General features: G+C 40.0%; 2 gene segments (V, D, J or C); both read left to right on the forward strand.

Moving 5' to 3' along the window:
• The first annotated feature begins 6,561 nt into the window (after window positions 1–6,561).
• Window positions 6,562–7,277, forward strand: LOC110543965 (immunoglobulin kappa variable 4-1-like). The segment is given in 2 exon segments: window positions 6,562–6,624; window positions 6,830–7,277. Coding segments are annotated over 2 exon segments (480 nt in total).
• A 6,736-nt stretch (window positions 7,278–14,013) lies between these two features.
• On the forward strand, window positions 14,014–14,689 carry LOC132654362 (immunoglobulin kappa variable 4-1-like). The segment is given in 2 exon segments: window positions 14,014–14,062; window positions 14,259–14,689. Coding segments are annotated over 2 exon segments (480 nt in total).
• The last annotated feature ends 3,879 nt before the right edge of the window (window positions 14,690–18,568 follow it).

The following is an 18,568-nucleotide window of genomic DNA, read 5'->3' on the forward strand; positions in this document are numbered from 1 at the left end:
ATTTCTTCTTTTTGTTCCTCTAAAAACTACATAAGCACAGCTTTAAAGTCATTTTCCTGTGTTTCTGCTGAATTAAAATGTCCATTGATTTTACGGGTTGGTGGTGGGTCCATGGTGTCCTGATTTTTGTTGGGTGATTCTTACCCCTACCTTTGGTCATTTGCTTATATGAGATCCTCACTCTTTTTTTCTTGAGTCTGAAGTTCAGACTGGAAATGTCTTTCTCTGTTCTCTGGAGTATTCTTCAGGAAGATCAGGGAGGTCCATTAGTTTGAGAGTGTGTGTTGCTGTTTAAGTTGTACCGAAGGGAAGAAAACCACAGGTGCAGATTCGATATTTCAGGGGAGTGCGTGCGTGCGTGCGTGCGTGCGTGCGTGCGTGCGTGCGTGCGTGCGTGTGTGTGTGTGTGTGTGTGTGTGTGTGTGTACGTCTTGAAGGGGAGTGCTAGATAGTGTAGGAGCTTGGGATATGGGGGTTTCGGAGCAAGTGCAGGAGGGGATGTGGATGCTGGCGAGGTTAGCAAGCGCAGATGGCGGGCACAAAACACCTGCACAGGTTTCCTGAATACCCAGTGGTCTCCAGTCTGTGGAGGGTTCTGCAGGCTGGACTCTGAAGTCTGTGGCTGATGCTGCAGGCAGGACAAGTACTCTGTTTTGGGCTCTGTGTACCCGGCCCTGTGCACTGTGCTAGAAACTGTGAGCACAGAAGGCTGGGCTCTGCTCTCTGAGAAGGGAAGTGTTATGTGCTTCCTCTGCTGCTTCCCCCTCAGGCAAGGCTGGAGATCAGAGGTCATGGGGGAAATGCCAGGGGTTTGAGTGTTCTCAGTCTCAAATATCAAGGAGGGAGACATGTGTTTGGAGTAGACAGCACTGTGTGCAGGCAAGCTGTGTGCACTGTGTGGTGCCTCCTCAGCTTCAGCTGATAGTTGCAGTAACTCCAGAATAATACCGGTAACTCAGCCGCAGCTTCTCTGTTGGCTGCTGTACCTAGGCCTCCTTCACAGCTGCTGTCAGCTTGGCTACCTCTGCCACTGCTTCTGTCCATTACAGGGAAGTGCCCAGGAATCGATTCCCCAGGAGAAGTCCACAGAGATGGCCGCGATTGACCTGTGTCCTATTGGATTCAGATCAGGGTTTGTCCCCATTCTCCCCGACTCCTCGTACAGTCGTTTTGGGTTCCGCATCCCCTTGACTCACCAATTTGGAGTTTCAGCTCCTCTGAAAACAGTGTGCACTGATTGCCGCCATCTTGGATCCTCTTTATGTGTTCTTGAATATGATGAAAGCAGTGCTAAGATGAAAGTTCATAGCACCAAGTGCCTTCAAGAAGAAATTTGAAACATCTCATTCAAGCAACTCAATCACTCACCTAAAAAGCCTTAGAGGAAAAAGAAGCAGACACACCAAAGAGGAGTAGACAGTTGGAAATAATCAACCTCAGGGCTGAAATCAATAAATTAGAAAGAAATAAAACAATTCAAAGAATCAATGAAACCAAGAGCTGGTTCTTTGAGAAAATCAACAAGATAGACAAACCTTTAGCCAAACCAACTAAAAGGCAGAGAGACAATGTCTAAATTAATAAAATCAGAAATGAAAACAGAGACCTAACAACAGACACTGAGGAAATCCAACAATTTTTCTTACTTATTTACTTACTTACTTACTTGCTTGCTTCAAAAGTCTATATGCCACAAAATTTGAAAATCTAGATGAAATGGGCAATTTTCTGATTGATTCCTCTTGCCAAAGCTGGATCAAGATCAGGTAACCAATTAAATAGTCCTATATCCTCTAAGGAAATAAATACAAGCATTTATAAAATCTCCCATCCAAAAAAAAAAAAAAATGCCCAGGACCAGTCTGTTTCAGAACAGAATTCTACCAGATATGCAAAGAAGAGCTAACACCAGTTCTCTTCAAACTATTCCACAAAATAGAAACAGAAGGAAAATCACCAAACTCATTCTATGAAGCCACAGTCACCTTGGGACCTAAACTCACAAAGACCCAACAAAGAAAGAGAATTTCAGGCCAATCTCCCTTATGTACATTGATGCAAAAGTGCTCAACAAAATACTTGCAAACCGAGTACAAAAACACTTCAAAAATAAACAATTTAAAACAAACACTAAACCCTAGAGAAATAGAAGCCATCCTTTAAATTTTTCTAAATAAAAAATCCCCAAAGCCAGAGGGCTTTAGAGCAGAATTCTATAAGACCATCAAAGAAAATTAACTCCTTACTCTAATCTAAAACTTAGAAACAGAAATAACATTGCCAAATTCTTTTTATGAGGGCCCAGTTAACCTGATACCCAAACCACATAAAGACTCAAAAAAGGAGAATTACAGACAAACGTTACTTATGAACACATATGCAAAATACGCAGTAAAATTCAGGTTGTAACCTGAATCCAAGAACACACCAATAAGATCATCCACCATGATCAAGTAAGCTTCATCTCAGAGAGAAAGGAAATGTTCAACATTAAATATATCAAAATAATCCACCATATAAATATACTGAAATACAAAATAAAATAAGTTCATTTCCAATGCTGAAAAATCATTTGAGAAAAACACAAAATCCCTTCAAAATAAAAATTCTCAAATGATTGCATATACAAGGAACATACGCTAAACATATAAAGGCAGTTTTCAGAAAGCCTGTAGGCAACATCCATTTAAACTTCTCTAGGACAAAGAACACCATCAATTGGACACAGTTGCAACTTACAGAATGGGAAAGGATTTTCACCAACTCCACATTCAATAGAGGGCTAATATATAAGCTATATAAAGAACTCAAGAACCTAGAAATCAAAACCACGTAATCAAAAAAAAAATGGGGTAGGGGGGCTGGAGAGATGGCTCAGAGGTGAAGAGCACTGGCTGTTCTTGCAAAGGTCCTGAGTTCAATTCCCAGAAACCACATGATGGCTCACAACCATCTATAATGATATCTGGTGTGCAGACACATATGCAGGCAGAATGCTGTATAATTAATAGAAAAATAAATCTAAAAAAAATTTAAAAATCGGGGTAGAAATGTATAAAGTTTCTCAATAGAAGAATCTCAAATGCTATGACTCTCTTCAGACAGAAAAGGGATCTTGGAACTACAGCCGCCACTGTTACTGCCATCTCAATGGTGGCTGTTGGAGCTCCCACCATGGCATTAGCCACGAGTCATTCTGTGCAGACTGCTCAGACCCTGAATAATCTTTTAGCCAATGTAGCTCATGCCTTAGATGTACAAAAAGGAATTAATGCTCAACTAAAAGGAGGCTTGATGGTGTTCAATCAGAGGATTGACCTCGTGCAGGACAAATTGATACCCTATGGCAAATGGCTCAACCAGGCTCTCAATGAAAGTATGCTGGACTTTGTGTCACTAGCATACAACATGAGAATTTTCCCTGTGCTGCAAATCTGTCTAAACAATTGTCTAGCTATATTTTAGGTAATTGGACTGGAGAATTCGATACTATGATGGAGCAGCTGAGAGTGGCCATTATCACAGTAAATTCTACCAGAGTGGACGCAGGACTAGCCACAGGATTATCACCATGGATTGCTGCAGCCATGAATCATCTGAAGGAATGGGCGGGCATGGGAGCGTTAGCAGGCCTTCTGGTGTTGGTCTCCTTGGTTTGCCTGTGGTATATGCAAAATTAGAGTCTCACAACAGCGTAATGCAGCCATGATCATTCAGGCCTTTACAGCCATTGAAGCAGGACAGTCTTCCCAAGCATGGTTGGCTATCAAATGGCTAAGAAACAAAGGAATCTTAAAACATTTCTCAGAGGGAAGGTAAAGAGAATTAACTGAAAAATTTAAGGGATTCTCCCTAATAAATGTACAGACAAACACGTCAGTTAACACAAAAGTTTTAAAACATTATAGTGCATCGGAGTTGAACTTTTAGTTAGAAGTGAGTTTATTAACTCTATAAACTTTATTCATTATTTTGAAATTCTATAGGATATTATTTCTAGTAAGTAAAGCAAATCTTTGGCAACGAATATAAAGTAAGAGTTTCATATAAACCATTGGTCCTCAGCCTTCGTAATGCTGAAACTTTTTAAGTATAGTTCCTCAGGTTATGGTCACTTCCATCCAAAACATTTTCATTGATACTTCATGACTGTAATTTCCCTACTGTCATGAAACATAATGTAAATATGTGATAATTCACATGGTCTTGGGCAACCCCTGTAGCAGCATCTTTTGACCGAAAAGCAGATGGGTTCCACAGATTGAAACCCTCTTAAATAAACCCATTATTCTTAATCAGAATCTTTTAGCAAAGCAGTTTTTTATTGGTAATTATCCTTCAAAAATCTTTCTCTGTCCACTATTTCTTGTCACATGTACTGGGTAAGGATAGTCACTTATCCAGAGAATAAAAGATTCTCTGTGCTGGGACAGAAATGCTGAGTTCAACTTTATACTGTCCCAGGATAGTTTGCAGCATATCAGACTGATATTCCCAGGTCCTGAAAACACAGTGGTGTCCATGGAAGAGGGTGCTGTGTCCCAGGAGCTGAAGGCCACCAGCTTCAGACTTCTTGTTTACAAGGGTGGAGGCATATTAATCAGTTTTGTATTCAGCCAGCAGGGTTATAGTCCATTTCTAATCAGAACCAACATAATCAAATGCCCCAGGACATACTGTTTAAACCTGATAAGTAACTAAGGACTGTTGGGCTTTCTATATTGTTCCTAATATAACTTGAAATTTTTACCTCTTTAGACCACATACTCTCCCCTGGCATACTGTGAGAAGCCCATAGAAACTTTGGATTTGTAAGATCCGTCTCCATTTGTCCCATCTGAAGGAGCAGCTGTGAATGTCGTGAGGGCACAGTCTGAGCTCACTGATGCTGTCACAAGTAGAAGTGTAAAATTTTATGAAGATCAAAGGCATATGACAACTTGGTAGATACTGAAGCAGAGCTCCTTGTCTGTCATAGTCTAGACCTTGAGATTAGGAACTTCCTGTATCCACATATGGTCTACCTCTCTCATAGGATGTTGTGTTAGCAGTTTCCAGAGGAGATCTGCATGTGCTCATCAGAAATTATTTCACGTTTTATACCTGAAAAGTACATGTCTGAAATAATATATTTAATTCAAAATGGAGGCATATGCATATTGGATAAGTGAATATTTATTTTTTCAATAATATTTGTGGCTCAATGGTGAAACATTGACAACAAATAAATAATATGAGTTGGTAGATAATGCCATGAGCTGCCTTATAACCAGTTGATTAGTAATACTATTTTGAGTGACTGTCTCCACATATAGATTAGATTTGTATAGAAGGTGGTATCTGCTCCAGGCTGGCTTCAAACTCATGAGTCTCCTGCTATTGTCTCTCAAGTTCTGGGAGTAGAGATGTGATTCTCCACTCCTTGCCATGGTAGTTCACATGTTTATTTTTGTCTTTTACTTTATGCAGAATTCTGGTTACATAATTTAGTTCTCATATATACTTTCAGATTTCAATAATATGAAGTCCTGGCAGGTTCTGTGGTTTCGCTTATTGCTATTGATTTTTATTCATCACCATAAGTTTTTTCATCGTTTGGATAGGAACAGTCACTGAAATAGTATTCTCTTGGGCTCTATGAAATCATTACATAGATTAGGATGGTTCTGCCCCTTCTGGAGAGATTTACCTTTCACTGTGTCAGAGGCCCATCTTAATCCTGTTTCAATACTGCCAATTTCTAAATTACACTAGTATTTGTATTCTTTGACTGAAACTCATGGCAGTCTTGGTCTGCAACAATGACTTCATGAAAAATCTGGTGTTTCCTCTTTTATTTCTTCAGATTTAGATCCCTCTTGCAATTTCCTGAAGTTATGAGGAGGATGCTTGTTAGTTCTTGCTGGGTTTCCTTTACTTTGTGATTAAAGTTCCTATGATCTCAGTCTTCAATTATTGTCTGCCAGTATATCCACAGAATGAATTCTGGCCTGCTCTTTGCATCTTAGTCCCTTGTTTATCTAAGAAAATACAACCCAAATATCTGAGGTCCTGCCCTCTGTTTTCATTAAGAGTGGCTTTGGAGATGAGTAATATTGAACAGATTTAGCCTCAATTCTCTTTTTTCCTTTCATCTTTTCTTCCATCTTCCCTTTCTTTTATTGCATGCTTTCTTACTTTTTTGTTGTTGTCGTTGTTGTTGTTGCGATGTGTTTGAACATATCCTATTATTTCCCTAGGACTGCCAATCTGAGATCGCTCTACTAATGTTTCTACAGAAGTCAATTTTACTTAAATGTACCTTGGATTTTAACCCAGGTTTGCTGTTAGACACTTAGTGCTTTTCTGTCTGAGAGCTGTAAGGCAATCTTTTTCAGTGATTGCTCATGCTCCCTGTAATAGTATTTTTGACTATTGATTCACACCAGCTACACTCACAGACACTGCACTGGCATTTGCTTTTGTATTTGCTGACTGCTTTGCATGGGCCCCTACAGCCCAGCCCAGCTGCTGAAAATATATAAACCAGCCTCTGCAGTGAGAACTGAACTGCATCAGACAGCAGGGGGAGCAACATGAAGTCACAGACCCAGGTCCTCATATCCCTGCTGCTATGGGTGTCTGGTGAGAAACTCAAATTATTATAATCTTTACACAGTCACTTTTTTGTAGATGAGAAACTTAGAGTCTGCCAGACTCAGTATTTCATATTTCGATAATAATGCTCTGACAACATGATAGTACAAATATATTAAATGACAAATTTCAACTGTTTTTACTGTCTGTGTTTGTGTTCATATGCATGTTCATTGTGTATTCCTGATTGCAGGTGCCTGTGCAGACATTGTGATGACTCAGTCTCCATCCTCCCTGGCTGTGTCATCAGGAGAGAAGGTCTCCATCAGCTGCAGGTCCAGTCAGAGCCTTTATCACAGCAGCAGCAAAAAGAACTTATTGTACTGGTACCAGCAGAAACCAGGACAGTCTCCTAAGCTGCTAATCTACCATGCATCCACTCGGTACACTGGGGTCCCTGATCGCTTCACAGGCAGTGGATCTGGGACAGATTACACTCTCAGCATCAGCAGTGTGCAGGATGAAGACCTGGCAGTTTATTACTGTTTGCAGGGTATTAGTGCTCCTCCCACAGTGATTCAGCTTCCAACACAAACCTCCTTTAGAGTCTCCCCAGCTGCCTGCACCACACACAGTCCTGGCCCTGCACACGTCCCCCTTCTGTGTAATAGCAGGTGTGTCTGAAAAAGTGATGAATAGTTTGCCCAGCCCAGTACAAATTATGGGTTCAATGAATCTTTTGTCTTTTGGTATGAAAATACAAAAAGAACTCAGGATTATCATTCATTTCCTTCTGTAGGATTTGGGGGACATAAAGGAGGCCAACAAATCATTGTAAGAAACCTGAAAGCTGATATAGATGTTTTGAAACATCAAACTGCTGTTGGAACACCAGAAGTGTGACAAGGATGATCAGGATAACTAGTCTATAGAGTTTTGGGTAGAACAGACTAAAGTAAATGGGCAAGACTTGACAAAGAACAAGAAGAAAAAAAGAAGAGAGAGTGAGAGAGATACAAAGGGCCCCAGTAGAAAAATGAGGCTGTTCAAGCAGAGCCCTAGGAGCAGAGAGGAAACATCTGCCAAAAGACTGAGGACAGATTTTTTTCACTCAAATACAGCAAATGCAAACTCCTGCCCACCCTAGAAGACACACACCGTACCAGCTACATATCTTTACTGAGTCCCATATTTCAGAGGTTTTATAACAAAAGTCCAGATTGAGAAATGTGCTAGAGGGATTGATTTTAGAGGGGGGAAAAAAGGCTGAAAATGAAATCTGAAGCATCAATATACCAATTTGAAAACTCCAGAGAAGAATCAAGAATGAAAGAGAAGGCAGATGAAGTTCATAGTAATGTTTGGACAAAGCAAGGAGAATGTCTCTGAATTCCCTGGGAAAGACAGGCAAGGTCAGTTGTTAGGATTGGTGAGTGTCAAGATCCATCTATGTGAAGACAAAAATGCCTTGGCAGGAATATTGGAAGATAGTGTCTTTAAGATTTAGGACTGAAAAGTGAGTGGTGTGCTCAGCTATGATAGAGGAAAGCCAAAGATGTAAAGACACAGTAGTTAATGAAGAAAGATTTTGTTCTAGGTTTAAGATTCTGTTGGGAGTGGCTGTATTGTCTTCTTCTTTGGCCTGTGACTAGGATCAGAAGGAAGGAAAAGAAGAGCTCCCCTATCAGGAGACTTGGGAAGGGGTATGCATGCAGAGGGATTGGGACTGGAGGAGGGACGGAACCACAGGGGGGATACAAAGTGAATAAAGTATAATTAATAAAGAATAAAAAAGATTATGTTAGGGGTTTTTTGGTTTTGTTTTGTTTTGGTTTGGTTTTTTGACTGTTAATATGGGAGCATGTGGGGTAAGGAGGAAGAAATGATGAGTGTTAGGCTAGGCTGATTAAGGGTAGGGAGTATTGAGTTTGGAGATATGTGCAGAAGGGTCTGTGAATATAATAGAGAGAAGTTTATGATGCACAGCAAGGGAAAAAAGAGTGGCATCCATTACAGTGGGATAGACTAGAGAAGTGGGGCAAGGATAAGAGGAGTTTGGGGACTGGGAGACTGGCAGTGTACAATTAGAGCCTGAGGAAGGAAGAGGAGAGTCTCAGGAGTACCCTGGGAGCTGTTATCGGGACAGAAAGGAAAAATTTATGTCAAATCTGGAGAAGACAGGTTTTCCTAGAAAAGAATAGCTCATTAGGAAATGAGGAGAAATAAACCTTGAAAGGAACAATTTAAGGGAGAAAGATGGAGGGGTCTGGAGGTTGGTTGTGTATTCTGACTAAGGGTGTGAGAGAGAGGTGAGTGGAGGCCCAACAATAGCATAAAGTGCAGAAAAGAAATCAGAAACAACTCTTTCTATACTTTAAATTCCTCTCCCAGTTGTATAAATCACTTTCTCAAGTTTTCAATCATCAGACCCTAACTCATTTTTCCTGAACTGTCATAGCCTCTGACTATATGACTTAGACCTCCATAACTTGTATCCTTTCATTTTTCTTGACATATGTAACTTACTTGCCTTTGACTCATAACCTTTAGAAACTCATGCTAATCTTAGTGTAAAAACTGTCAGTAAGGTAAACTGTTCATATGAAGTGGACTGACCCAGGAGATGAGTGTTTGCTACTGTTAGAGCTACAATTAGCCATCAAGGACAGCAGTGATCCAAGGAAGATAAATATAAGTAGAAGTAAAATTTAAACAGTTTTTGTATCACTTAAAATGACAGAGATTAACTTGCTTGTTTTTTAAAAAGGCTGTGTACCCCTTCTGGATAGAATTTTGTTTTGTTTTTTGTTTTGCTTTTTGTTTTTTGTTTGTTTGTTGTTATCTACTTTTAGGCCCAGCATGAGCCTAATTTCTAGAAGGGATGAAGAGAACTCAGGAGACCAATATTTGATATATTTGATGCAAAATCACAAGAGGTTTATTTTGAACATTTTACAATGAGGTCACTGCTGCTGGTCAGCAAGGAGTGGCACTGGGAGACAAGGCCTTGCGTTTTTGAAGGACATGGCCCGGGGATTTTCAGAGGTTGTAGTCTTGGCAATTCAAGATTGGATGAGGTATTTAACTTTTAAAATAATTGGCTGGTTTGGGACCCTTAGTTCCGGTCAGCACTGTTGTAAATATCTGGGGAATATCTGATCTTTAAGTCAGTTTGGAATTTCCTGCCATGTGAGATATAGCCACAGTTGAAGGAGGGAGAGGGGTTAACTCATCCTGTGTCTGTTCTGAGGAGTGGGGGCTACAGGATTTCGGTCAAAGGTCAAGAGCTATTCAGGAGAAGGATTGGGGCCCTTTAGCCCAGTTCCCAAAGTTTATCTACTTTATCTCACAGGCGCCTGCCAGTGATTTTTCTCTCCATTTAGTAGAGATCTCTTTTTGTTCCTTTCCTTATCTCTGCCCTCACAGGTGGCTAATGTCAGGAACTTTTACATTCCTCTGTTCTCTGGAGAAGCACTAAGAGGCTTTAATTTACTGGGCCTAAAACTTGAAAATATAAGTTATAAGGCAATTAAAAGAAACATATATTTCAAAGGTAGTCTGATGCTTTCATACTTACTATTCAGGCAAGACCATCACAACCCAGTTTAAATACTGCTAATTTCTAAGTTACCCTAAAAGATGAATTTCTGGAATTGAACACTCTAGCCAGGGTTGGTCTACAGGGATGATTTCATGAGGAACTCTGTTTTGATTCATCCCCCTTCCGTTCTCTCAGTTTAGAGATCTCTTTCAATTCCACAAAGTTGTGGAGGAAATGCTTGTTAGTTTCTGCTGCTGTTATGTTTTCGGTGAGATTAAAGCTTCTCTGGTCACAGGATTAAATTAAAGTCTCTTAGAAGTTCCACAGAACGAATTCTTTGCTTCTCTCTCTCTCTCTCTCTCTTTTTGACTTTATCTTATCATTTATTACAATTTATTCTCTCTGTATCCTGGATGTGGCCTCCTCCTTCTTCTCTCCCAGTCCTTCCTTCGCTCTCTCTTTCCCCCACACCCCTCCCCTAATCCATTGAGAGGGGTGGTCCTCCTTCCTTTCTATCTGACCCTAGCCTACCAAATCCCTCAGGACTGGTTGCATTGTCTTCCTCTGTGCACTGGCAAGGCTGCATGCTCCAGGGTGAGGTAACCAGAGAGCCTGCCACTGAGTTCATGCAGAGAAAGTCCCTGCTCCCTTTACTAGGAACCACACTTGGAGACTGAGTCTCTGAACAACATCTGAGCCAGGGTTTTAGCTCATTTGCATGCATGCCTTGATGGGGTACCATTTTCTTTAGGGCCCCCAGGGGTCAGTTTTTATGGCTCTATTGCAATACTTGTGATGCTCCTGTCCCCTCTGGGTCTTGCTATCTCCCCCTTCTTTCATAAGATTCCCTGCTGTCTTCCCAAAGTTTGGCTATGTGTCTCAGCCTCTGAATCTATACCTTGATCAGTACAGTCCAAGTTCTACAGAAGGAAAAGAAAGAAAGAAAATCCCAAGTTCATTTTTACATTTTCATATGAAGTATTTTCATACCAAAAGACATCAGAATAATTGAACCCATAATTCTGTACTGGGCTCTGTAAAATTGTTCATCATGTTTTCAGTCACACATGTGATCACACAGGGAACAGAACAGGAGCCTATTACAGAGGGATTCTGAAAGACTGTTCCATCTCCTTCCAATCCAATCCTCCCTCCTTTTTCTTCCCCTATGCACTTCCCCCAGTACAATGAAAGGGTGGACTGGAGGATCCACCCTTCCCCTATGCACTTCCTCCAGTCCAATGAAAGGGGATCCTCCCCTTGATCTGACCATAGTCTATCAGGTCTCATCACAACTGTCTTCATTGTCTTCTGTTGTGGACTGTTAAGGCTGTTCTGCTCTCAGGTAGATGTGATCAAAAAGCCAGCCTCTGAGTTCATGTCAGAGACAGTCTCTGTACCCATTACTAGGGAATTCCACTTATACACTGAGCTGCCATGGGCTATATCTGTACAGTGGTTCTAGGTTATCTCCATGCATGGTCCTTGTTTGGAGTATCAGTATCACAAAAGACACCTGTGCCCTGATATTTTTTGGTTTTGTTTTCTCCTTGTGGAACTCATATCCCCTCAATGTCTTTCTATCTCCCCCTTCTTTCATAAGATTCTATGCACTCTGCCCAAAGTTTGCTGAGTCTCAGCATATGTTTTGGTCCCCTGCCGGGTAAGGTCTTTCAGAGGCCCTCTGTTTTAGGCTCCTATCTTGTTCCCCGTTTTTTCCCTCTTTGGATGTCCTTCGTGTTTGCCTTTCTGAATGAGGATTGATCATCTTACCCAGAGTCCTTCTTGATTAGCTTCTTGAGCAATACAGATTTTAGTACAATTATCCTATATTATATGTCTATTATCCACTTGTAAGTGAGTATATACCATGTGAGTCTTTTTGCTTCTGAGAAAACTCACTCAGGATGAACTTTTCTACATCCTTCAATTATTGTGAATATTTCATAACTTCTTTGTTTTAATTGCTTGTATCCAATTGTGTAAATGTACAACAATTTCTGTATCCATTCCTCAAAGGAGGGACATCTTGTTTTTTTCCAACTTCTGACTATTATAAATAAAGCTGCTATGAACATGTTTGAGCAAATGTCCTTGTTATATACATGAGCATCTTTTGGATATATTCCTAGGAGTGGTATACCTGGATCTTGAGGTACCACTATTCCTAATTTCCTGAGAAAGTTCCACATTGATTTCCAAAGCAGTTTTACAAGTTTGCATTCCCAACAGCAATGGAGTAAGGCTCCTCTTTCTCCACACCCTCTCCAGCAAACTTTGTCACTTGAGTTTTTGATCTTAGCCACTCTGGGATGTAAGATGAAATCTCAGTCATTTTGATTTGCATTTCCCTGATGACTAAGTACTTTGAGCATTTCTTTGTTTCTCTGCCATTCTATAGTCCTCTACAGAGAATTCTCTGTTTATCTCTGTACCCCATTTTTAATTGGATTACTTGATTGGTTGCTATTTGATTTCTTAATTTCTTTATATATTCTGGATATCAGCCCTCTGTCAGATACAGGGTTGGTTAAGATCTTTTCCCAATTTGTAGGCTGTCGTTTTGTTCTGATGATACTATCCTTTGATTTACAGAAGCTTTTCAGTTTCATGAAGTCCCATTTATTGATTGTTGCTCTTAGAGTCTGTGCTGTTAGTGTTCTGTTCAGGAAGTTGTCTCCTGTGCCAATGAGCTCAAGGATCTTCACCACTTTTTCTTCTAACAGGTTTAGTGTGTCTGGTTTTATATTGAGGTCTTTGATACACTTGGACTTTAGTTTTGTACAGGGTGATAAGAATGGATCTATTTTCATTATTCTACATATAGACATCAAGTTAGACCAGCATAATTTTTTGAAGATTCTATCTTTTTTCCACTGTATACTTTTGTCATCTTTGTCAAAAATCAGGTGTCTGTAAGTGTGGGATTTATTTCTAGGTCATCTATTTGATTCTATTGATGCCCCTTTCTGTTTCTATTCTAGTACCATGCAGATTTTATTACCATTCCTCTTTACTACAGCTTTAGATCAGGAATAGAGATACCTCCAGAAGATCTTTTATTGTAGAGCAATTATTTTTAGTGATTCTGAGTTTTTTGATATTCCATATGAAGTTGAGAATTTTTCTTTCAAGGTCTGTCAAGAATTATGTTGATAATTTGACAGGAATTGCATTGAATCTGTAGATTGCTTTTGGTAAGGTGGCTATTTTTACTATATTAATCCTGCCAAGCTATGATCATGGGAAATATTTCCATCTCAGTCTTAAATTAATGTCCACCTGGTTATATGCAGAGTTAATTTTGGGCTACTCTTTTCATCTTAGTCCCTTATTTATCTAAAAAAAAACTGAAACTCAAATATCTGAGGCCCTGCTCTCTGTGTTCAGTATAAGAATGGCTTTGGAGATGAGTAATATTGAACATATTTAGCCTCAATTTTTCTTTTTTCCTTTCATCTTTTCTTTCCTCTACCATTTCTTTCTTTTATGGTATGTTTTCTTGCTATGTTTGTTTTGTTGTTGTTGTGATATTTTGTGTATATATCCTATACTTTTCCTAAGACTGTCAGACTGATATAGCTCGACTAATATTTCTACAAAGTCAATTGATTTAAGCATGTCTTGGATTTTTAACCCAGGCCTACTATTAGAGGTCCTAATACCATTCTCTTTGAGAGCTGTAAGGCAATCTTTTTTCAGTGATTGCTCATGCTGTAATAGTATTTTTGACTGTTGATTGACACCAGCTACACTCACAGACATTGCACAGGCATTTGCTTATATATTAGCTGACTGCTTTGCATGGGCCCCTACAGCCCAGCCCATCTGCTGAGAATTTATAGACCAGCCTCTGCAGAGAGAACTGAACTGTATCAGATAGCAGGAGGAGAAAGATGGAGTCACAGACCCAGGTCCTCATATCCCTGCTGCTTTGGGTGTCTGGTGAGAAACTCAAAATATTATTTACAATCTTCGCAGAGCAACTTATTTGTGATAAATTTAGAAAGGGTTCCAGAATATTATTACATAATAACACTCAGACAAAATGATAGTACAAAGATAAGAAATACAAATTTCAACTGTTTTACAATCTGTGTTTGTGTCTTTATGCATGTTCCTTGTGTGTTCCTGATTGCAGTTGCCAGTGCAGACATTGTTGTGACCCAGTCTCCATCCTCCCTGGCTCTGTCAGCAGGAGAGAAGGTCACCATCAGCTGCAGGTCCAGTCAGAGACTTTCATACAGCAAAGATCCAAAGAACTATGTGGCCTGGTACCAGCAAAAACCAGGGCAGTCCCCTAAGCTGCTGATCTACTATACATCCTCTATGGAAAAAGGGGTCTTTGATAGCTTCATAGGCAGTGGATCTCAGAGAGATTTTACTCTCACCATCAGGAAAGTGCAGGCAGAAGACCTGGCAGTTTATTACTGTCAACAGGGTTATAACAATGTTCCCACAGTGCTTCAGCCTCCAACAAAATCCAACTTGAGAGTCTCACCAGCTGCCTTCAGCATTCACAGTCCTGGCCCTGCACATTTCCCTCTTCTGTGTGATAGCAGGTGTGTTTAAAAAGTAATGAAAATGTTTGCAGAGCCCAGTACATAAGTGTGGGTTCAATGTCTCTTGTGTCTTTTGGTATGAAAAACTTTTATATTAAAATGCAAAAAAGAACTCATTTTTATATTTCTATTTCTTTTTTTTAATTTAATTTAAATTTTTTAAATTTTTCATCAATTACACTTTATTCATTCTGCATCCCCCCATAAGCCCCTCCCTCCTCCCCTCCCAATCCCACCCTCCCTCCTCCCTCCACATCCATGCCACTGCCCAAGTCCACTGATAGGGGAGGTTCTCCTCTCCTTTCTGACCTTAGTCTATCAGTTCACATCAAAAGTGGCTGCATTGTCCTCTACTAAGGCCTGGTAATGCTGCTCCCCCCCAGGGGGAGGTGATCAAAGAGCAGGCCAATCAGATTATGTCAGAGGCAGTCCCTCTTCACATTACTATGTAACCCAATTGGACTCTGAACTGCCCTGGGCTACCTCTGTGCAGGGGTTCTGGGTTATCTCTATGAATAGTCCTTGGTTGGAGTACGAGTCTCTGGGAAGTTCCCTATGTTCAAATTTTCTTGTTCTGTTGCTATCCTTGTGGAGTTCCTGTCCTCTCCAGCTCTTACTATTTCCCAGTTCTTATATAAAATTTCCTTCACTCTGCCCAACAGTTGCTCATCAGGCTCAGCATCTCCAATGATAGTCTGCAGGGCAGAGGCTTTCAGAAGCCCTCTGTGGTAGGTTCCTAGGTTGTTTCCTGTTTTCTTCTTCTTCTGATGTCCCTCCTCTTTGCCTTTCCAGATGGGGATTTGTACCTTTTAGTTAGGGTCCTCTCTCTTGCTTAATTTCTTTAGATACACAGGTTTTAGTGGGTTCGTCCTGTGTTGTATGTCTATATGAGTGAGTATATACCATGTGTGTCTTTTTGCTTCTGGGACAACTCACTCAGGATGATCCTTTCCAGATCCCACCATTTACCTGCAAATTTCATGATTTCCTTATTTTTCATTGCTGAGTAATATTCCATTGTGTAGATGTACCACATTTTCTGCATCCATTCTTCAGTTGAGGGGCAGCTGGGTTTTTTCCAGCTTCTGGCTATTATAAATAAAGCTACTACAAACATGGTTGAGCAAATGTCCTTTTTGTGTACTTGAGCCTCTTTTGGATATATGCCCAGGAGTGGTATGGCTGGATCTTGAGGAAGTGCTATTCCTAGTTGTCTGAGAAAGCGCCAGATTGATTTCCAGAGTGGTTGTACATGTTTACATTCCCACCAGCAGTGGTGAAGGGTTCCTCTTTCTCTACAATCTCTCCAGCATGTGTTGTCATTTGAGTTTTTCATCTTGGCCATTCTCATGGGTGTAAGGTGAAATCTCAGGGTTGTATTGATTTGCATTTCCCTAATGGCTAGTGATTTTGAGCATTTCTTTAAGTGCTTCTCTGCCATTCGATATTCCTCTACAGAGAATTCTCTGTTTAGCTCTGTTCCACATTTCTTAAGTGGATTACTTGGTTTGCTGCTTTTCAGCTTCTTTAGTTCTTTATATATACTGGATATGAGTCCTCTGTCAGATAAAGGGTTGGTGAAGATTCTTTCCCAATCTGTAGGTGGTCGCTTTGTTTTGATGACGGTGTCCTTTGCTTTGCAGAAGCTTTTCAGTTTCATGAGGTCCCATTTATTGATTGTTGCTCTTAGAGCCTGTGCTGTTGGTGTTCTGTTCAGGAAGTTTTCTCCTATTCCAATGAGTTCTAGGCTATTTCCCACTTTTTTTTCAAGCCAATTAAATGTGTCCGGTTTTATGTTGAGGTCTTTGATCCACTTGGACTTCAGTTTTGTGCAGGGTGATAAGCATGGATCTATTTTCATTTTCTACATGTAGACATCAAGTTGGACCAGCACCATTTGTTGAAGATGCTATCTTTTTTACATTGAATGGTTTTGGCATCTTTGTCAAAGATCAGGTGTCCGTAAGAGTGTGGGTTTATTTCTGGGTCCTCTGTTCGGTTCCATTGATCCACTATTCTGTTTTTATGCCAGTACCATGCAGTTTTTAAAACTGTTGCTCTATAGTACAGCTTAAGATCAGGGATGGAGATACCTCCAGAAGATCTTTTGTTGTAGAGGATTGTTTTAGCAATTCTGGCTTTCTTGTTATTTCATATGACATTGAGAATTTTTCTTTCCAGGTCTGTAAAGAATTGTGTTGGTAATTTGATGGGCATTGCATTGAATCTGTAGATTGCTTTTGGTAAGATGGCCATTTTTACTATGTTAATCTTGCCAAGCCATGAGCATGGGAGATCTTTCCATCTTCTCATATCTTCTTCTAATTCTTTCTTCAGAGATTTGAAATTTTTTTCATACAAGTCTTTGACTTCCTTGGTTAGGGTTACTCCGAGGTACCTTATGTCATTTGTGGCTATTGTAAAGGGTGTTGTTTCCCTAATTTCTTTCTCAGCCCTTTTGTCTTTTGTATAGAGGAGGGCTACTGATTTTTTGGAGTTAATTTTGTATCCAGCCACTTTTCTGAAGGTGTTTATCAGCTGTAGGAGTTCCCTGGTAAAGTTTTTGGGGTCACTCACATATACTATCATATCTTCTGCAAATAGTGATAATTTGACTTCTTCCTTTCCAATTTGTATCCCCTTGATCTCCTTCAACTGTCTTATTGCTCTAGCAAGGACTTCCAGCACTAAGTTGAAGAGATATGGAGAGAGTGGGCAGCCTTGTCTTGTCCCTGATTTTAGTGGGATTGCTTTAAGTTTTTCTCCGTTCAGTTTGATGTTGGCTATAGGCTTGTTGTATATCGCCTTTACTATATTTAGATATGTGCCTTGTATCCCTGATCTCTCCAATACTTTAAACATGAATGGATGTTGGATTTTGTCAAATGCTTTTTCAGCATCTAGGGAGATTATCATGTGGTTTTTTTCTTTCGATTTGTTAATCTGGTGGATCACATTGATGGATTTCCGTATATTGAACCACCCCTGCATACCTGGGATGAAGCCTACTTTGTCATAGTGGATAATATCTTTGATGTGTTCTTTGATTCCGTTTGCAAGTATTTTATTAAGTATTTTTGCATCAATGTTCATAAGGGAGATTGGCCTGAAATTCTCTTTCTTTGTGGAGTCTTTGTGAGGTTTAGGTACCAAGGTGACTGTGGCTTCATAGAATGAGTTTGGTAATGTTCCTTCTGTTTCTATTTTGTGGAATAGTTTGAAGAGAATTGGTGTTAGCTCTTCTTTGAAGGTCTGGTAGAATTCTGCGCTGAAGCCATCTGGTCCTGGGCTTTTTTTGGATGGGAGACTTTTGATGACAGCTTCTATTTCTTTGGGGGATATAGGTATATTTAGTTGATTTACCTGGTCCTGATTCAGCTTTGGTAAGTCAAATCGATCAAGAAAATTGTCCATTTCATTTAGATTGTCAAATTTTGTGGCATATAGACTTTTGAAGTAAGTCCTAATGATTGTTTGGATTTCCTCAGTGTCTGTAGTTATATCCCCCTTTTCATTTCTGATTTTGTTGATTTGGGTGGTGTCTCTCTGCCTTTTAGTTACTTGGCTAAGGGTTTGTCGATCTTGTTGATTTTCTCAAAGAACCAGGTCTTGGTTTCATTGATTCTTTGAATTGTTTTATTTGTTTCCAATTGATTGATTTCAGCCCTGAGTTTGATTATTTCCAGCCATCTACTCCTTCTTGGTGTGTCTGCTTCTTGTTTTTCTAGGGTTTTTAAGTGAGCCATTAAGGTGCTTGAATGAGCTGTCTCGAATTTCTTCTTGAAAGCACTTAGTGCTATGAACTTTCATCTTAGCACTGCTTTCATTGTGTCCCACAAGTTTGGGTATGTCGTGTCTTCATTTTCATTGATTTCTAGAAAGACTTTAA

The sequence above is a fragment of the Meriones unguiculatus genome, chromosome 5 (genome assembly GCF_030254825.1).
Source record: "Meriones unguiculatus strain TT.TT164.6M chromosome 5, Bangor_MerUng_6.1, whole genome shotgun sequence".
NCBI classification, from domain to species: Eukaryota; Metazoa; Chordata; class Mammalia; order Rodentia; family Muridae; genus Meriones; species Meriones unguiculatus.